General features: G+C 41.6%; 1 protein-coding gene across 1 annotated transcript in view; it reads left to right on the plus strand.

Annotated features, from left to right (window-relative positions):
* Positions 1-4624, plus strand: part of nr1d2b (nuclear receptor subfamily 1, group D, member 2b) — a 9451-nt gene extending 4827 nt beyond the window's left edge. The window contains exons 4-8 of the mRNA XM_035680980.1: positions 91-235; positions 1002-1690; positions 1812-1997; positions 2082-2292; positions 2762-4624. Coding sequence (XP_035536873.1) covers positions 91-235; positions 1002-1690; positions 1812-1997; positions 2082-2292; positions 2762-2958 — 1428 coding nt within the window. The 3' untranslated portion in view covers positions 2959-4624. The remainder of the gene's footprint in view (positions 1-90; positions 236-1001; positions 1691-1811; positions 1998-2081; positions 2293-2761) is intronic.
* The last annotated feature ends 1151 nt before the right edge of the window (positions 4625-5775 follow it).

Raw genomic sequence — 5775 nt, forward strand, 5'->3', positions numbered from 1 at the left:
ACAGAGCAGACCGGCTCTGTAAACCCCCCCCCATGTGACTTGTGTGACCTCTGTCATCACAGTGCGCCGTTTGTCTTTGTGAACACACAGGGCTTCTTCAGGAGGAGCATCCAGCAGAACATCCAGTATAAGAAGTGCCTTAAGAACGAGAGCTGCCCCATCATGAGGATCAACAGGAACCGCTGCCAGCAGTGCCGCTTCAAGAAATGCCTGATGGTGGGGATGTCTAGAGACTGTGAGTATCTGTAGTACTGTCAGGCTGAAGAGCAGGGGGCTACCTTGCTTTTGTATTATGTGAATTAACAGAGATACTTTGTACTGATGATGTTTTCTAAGGCTAATTTCATTCACGTAGCATTACATGTGCTGGAGACATTTAGACATTTAGTCTGGCTAACTTACTTAACAATGTAATCAGTAAGATTACCCTTGATTTGATCATTGTATTATAAGTATACAACCATTCTCAGTGTATTGAAATGACTGCTCCAGCAATTTAGTTAGTTTAGTTAGTTAGTTTATTGCACTGCCATAAAGTTTGGGAATATGGAGAATCAAAGTGAAGTAAATCAATAAATAAGACATTATGAAATAAATACACACAAAATCTATTATAAAAGCACAAATTGTGAAATAATCAAATACATTTTTAAAACCCAGTTCAGAAAAAAAATACATTATTGGATTATTTACAAATTTTATTGATAAATAGATGTTCTCTGTATTTTTTCATTTAAATATTCATTTTATAATTGATTGTAATTTAATTTATTTAATACTGTGTATTTAATATAATATATGCTACTCAGTGTGTGAGAGTGGGTAAATCAGAGGGTGGTATGTTTTGGTTGCTTAATATTTTACTTAAACCCAAAGTTACATTGAACACAGAGAGAGAAGTACGGCCTTTTATTACTGTAGAATAAAAACTGATTACAGCTCCACACTGTAAAAAAAATAAAGGCGAATCCTTCTGAAATGATTCTCTCGTCTCTGTTCAGCTGTACGCTTTGGCCGAATCCCCAAGCGGGAGAAACAGCGCATGCTGCTGGAGATGCAGAGTGCCATGAACAACATGATGAACAACAGCCAGCTGCACAGCCAGCTTCACAGCAGCCAGACGCTGCCTGTCGGCAAACCGCTGCCGGCCACTGCCACAGAACCTACCTCTGAGGATGCTGGCCCCACCCCCTCCTGCTCACCGCCCAGCCAATCGGACCCCGAACCCACCGTGGCCATGGACACCAGCCCTAGCTCGGCCTCGCCCAGCGCGTCGGACAGCGGGGAGGAGGAGGTGATTGGCTCTGTGACCAGGGCCCACCAGGAGACCTTCATGTACAACCAGGAGCAGAGCAGCCTGACAGCTGAGGCCCCGCCCCCCACAGGCCCCTCAACCGCTGGCTCTGACAAAAACACCACTAACCACAGGACTGAGGAGCGGCAGGATGCCTGGAACCACCACAACAATGTGGTCACCATGACAGCACAAGACCCCCCGTCCAGCCTTGGCCCCCAGGTTCAGGAGGACAATGCCGCCAACCACTGCCCCTTCAGACTGTCCAGGAGTGCCGCCACCACCAGCCACTGTCCAGCCTACACGCACGGAGCTTTTAGAGCTCCGTCCACAGAGGGCCTCGCCAATGGAGTCTACAGCGGGCCCCTGTGGAGAGGAGGCAACAGAATGTATCTGGTAAGATTATAAAGAGACCAAACAGCCAATTCAGCATGCTTTAATTGAGGAATTAAAGTTATTATTGTGGGTTGTACACAGTGTGTTTTATGTATCCTTCTGTCCTCTGTCCTACCCTCAGGTTTGTCCAATGAACACATCTGCCCATGTGGACCCTCAGAAGTCCGGCCACGAGGTGTGGGAGGAGTTTTCTCACAGCTTCACCCCTGCTGTCAGGGAGGTGGTGGAGTTCGCCAAGAAGATCCCAGGCTTCAGAGACCTGTCCCAGCCTGACCAGGTCAGCCTGCTGAAGGCCGGCACCTTTGAGGTACGCTATATTTTCCCAAGCGTTTTCATGTTGTAATAGCAGGTTCGGTACTCAGACTGACAGAGCAGTGTTTGTGCTCTGCAGGTGTTGGTGGTCCGCTTTGCCTCTCTTTTCGACGTGAAGGATCGCACTGTCACCTTTCTGGGCGGAAAGAAATACAGCGTGGACACTCTGAGGGCCATGGGGGCCGGGGACCTCCTCAACTCCATGTTTGACTTCAGTGAGAAGCTCATCAACCTGGGTCTCAGTGAGGAGGAGATGAGCCTCTTCACTGCTGTGGTTCTGGTCTCTGCAGGTGGGTTTTTCTCCCCAGTGTTTCACAATAATAATAATAATAATAATAATAATAAAAAAAGATTAGAGAAAAGTGACCATCTCATGAATGCTCAGATAGATCTTGTGGCCCTTAGCGGGGTCTCAACCCCAAGGTTGGCAACCACTGAATTTCCGTCAAATACCATATTGCCAGTAGCTATTAACTAGTAGGGTAGCTATTTGCTAACGCTTTCTTCCAACAAACCTGGCAGCTTAAGGCTGACATTTTAGCCACAAATATTTTTTGTTCAGTGTCAGTATTATAATTTGACTTGAATATAAATTGATCTTTTATTATAATAGTTGTTGATTAATGTTCTGTACTTGTCTTTTCATAAATGTGTAAAGATGACAAAGTGATGTATCATTGGAACCCAAACTATATAGTTTTTCTTATTTTTAATTCCCATCATGTCTCATCTAACACTGCCAACCGTCCCTTCCTCCAGATCGCTCAGGCATCGAGAACGTGAACTCTGTGGAGGCCCTGCAGGAGACGCTGATCCGCGCCCTGCGGAGCCTCATCACCAAGAACCACCCTAACGAGTCGGCCATCTTCACCAAGCTGCTGCTCAAACTGCCCGACCTGCGCTCGCTCAACAATATGCACTCCGAGCAGCTGCTGGCCTTCAAGGTCCATTCCTGAAGTTTCCTTGAGTACTTGACAACCCGACACAAACTATAACGACCTGTGACGGGACAGCGGAGGGCCGCATGGACCACCGGCTCCGCCTCACCTCCCACCCAAACCACACCTGCACCTCCACGCTTCTCCCAGGAGGCTTTGTTCCTTCAGTCTCTAAGGTGAACTAAAGCTCAAAGCTGACATTTAAGGGGGAAGAAGACCATAAAATGTTCTTGTACTGTACTGTAGGGCGTAACTGCCTGTGTGATGGTAATGCATACATACAGACACACTGATTGATGTATATGTTTCTTGTGTTTGTGTGTAGCATACTGTATGTTTGCAACTGTACAAACGTTAGAAGCACTTTTCTGTATAGTGTAGACTGGTATTTTTGCATTCATAGTGCAATATGTGACTGCTTTTTGATTTGAGCTGTATAGTGAGGAGTGTAGAAACTTGTGTATACTTTTCAGTGGCACACGTTAATCTGAATAGGTGCTTATGTGATAAGGGGGCAAGTTGTAAACTTAAAAAAAAAAATAACCCTGACACCGAATGACTGAGTTAGAATTCTTTAAAAAATTCTTTCTTTAAAAAAAAAAAAAAAGAAAAAAAAAGCAGACAACAATGAGAGGAATGTGGAGTCCACCAGAGAATGAATCAATGAAAGCAAAAGAGGACAATGTTTTATTTCAGGCTATTCATGCATTTGTTTATGTGCTATGCTATTTGGTCAATTGTGGGTAATTTTTTTTTATTATTTGGGCATTGTGACAAATCAAAGGTGTCAGTGTCACTCTGTTGACCCTTCCCAAGTCCCGCCTCTTGTTGCTTTATGCTCCAATTGAGTTGAGTAAGCCTTGGTCGACTTTTTCCTTTCCTTTTCAACATATATTAGCCTAGCACATAGCATATCTAAGTACAGGAGAGGAGAAAGTTCACTGAGGGTTGCTCAGCTGTAATTGGAGCACAGAGCAAAAAGGGGCGGGACTTAGGAAGGGTCAATTGTTCGCTGATTTCTGCACATGGATCTTCGGAAATGGAGAGGCACTGAAGCAATTAAATCAAATTCTGGACTTGTTTGAACATCTTGGAGATACATTTTCTCCTCTCTTATGTATTTTTTTTCTAAAAGAAAAAAAACGTATTTGTGAGTTCTCGGCGTATGCTTTCCTGTGTGTCCCAGGTTGTGTTAAGTTTCCTAGCAGCTCAGTGCTCCAGTCAGACCCCAATGTTGCTGTCGGACACTGGGCAGCAGAGAAAACGTCGTCTCGCAGGCACCAGCAACTCCCAGCTTGCTTGAATAACCTTCATTTCTGTTTTATGAACTGTACAGACTTTAGCTGAGTGTAGTTAAACTGTAGGACTATTCCATATATAAATATGATTGTAATATCACTGAAGTGATTGTAATTTAAAGAAATTAGAGTCGAGGAGACAGCTGAGTTGCTGGTGTTCAGATATTTTTGCGATGCCATCTTTTTGTTCCCTGTGGGTGAATTCAGAATGTCTGGCCTTTTAATATCCAGAGCTTCTGTCATTGTGTTAACAGTGCTGATATGTGGTTCTGTTCCCCTCTGTGAAAGGATTGCAGTATGCATAGATTTCTATATAAATACATACATACTATCATACATAACTGTATAGATGAATATATCTATATAAATAAATTTTATAAATGCAATTCATGTTAAGTGGTTATTGAATTTGTCTGGTTGTCATTTATTTAAACAGAATTAATCACATGTCTCAGTTGAATTTAAAGGTCCTGTAAGCAATATCTGCATTTACTAATCAACATCTCACTTGGCAAATTGGACACAAACAATCAGTGTCACACTTAAAAACAAATATTTTAGCTCTACAAAGTGCATGCATTTATTTAGGTGGTGACAATAGGTCCACTGATTGTGCAGCCTTTACTGTGTGGTCTGGAAATGGTCATGCTATGTCATGTTTTTTTAAGAAACCAGCTGTTTATCAACTAACCATTTAGAACAAATATCCAAATTCTGAAAATTCTGAAAGAATCTGGCAAGTTACATGAAAAAACTAAATAGACTGAAACTTTAAATCACAAAGGAGATGTAATGGCAACTTCAGGTACATTAACATGAGATTTATAAAGAAGATGATGTGCAGAGAATTCAATTTGCCTACACTCATGAGGATGCTCAGCAGTGTGACTGTGGTAGTGTCACTATCTATCAGCAGATGGCAATAAGCAGCTTCCTTTCTCTGTCCACTCACTGCCACTCCCGCAGCCTGCTCATGTTCCCTCTGGAAACCACATTATAAGTCATTTCAGCTTTCAGTCAATAAGGCTTTGTTAATATTTGACTTTAAAATTATAGCCTTAAGCTAAAAATAATATTGAACCTCTATCTGCTTTAACCTCTTTTGAACATAAAGAAACCAAAAATGTGTGCCTGCAAAACAAATTGAATTTCTTTTTATAATTATAACAAAATATTACATACACAAATGTTGATTCGCCAAATAAATTCCAGTGTGGCAGGCACTTAATAAATTCACGATATTAAATAAATGTATAAGTAAACTCAAAAATGCCCCTGCCAGTGTCTGAATATAATTTGTTTTACTTGTTTTTATTCTGTTTTTTTTGCATTTATTATTATTTAATTGTATTCTCTCGTGTCATTGTGTTAACTAAAATCAATATTGTAGTACGACGGAGTATTAGGGCCAGACTAAGAAATGATTTATTTTTTTTATTTTTTTTGGAAATTCCGAGAATAAAGTCATAATATTACGAGAATAAAGTAGTAATGTTACAAGAATAAAGTCGTAATAATACGAGAATAATGTAATCGT

This window comes from Morone saxatilis, unplaced genomic scaffold (genome assembly GCF_004916995.1).
Source record: "Morone saxatilis isolate NCDOM2014 unplaced genomic scaffold, NCSU_SB_2.0 Contig9, whole genome shotgun sequence".
Taxonomy (NCBI): domain Eukaryota; kingdom Metazoa; phylum Chordata; class Actinopteri; family Moronidae; genus Morone; species Morone saxatilis.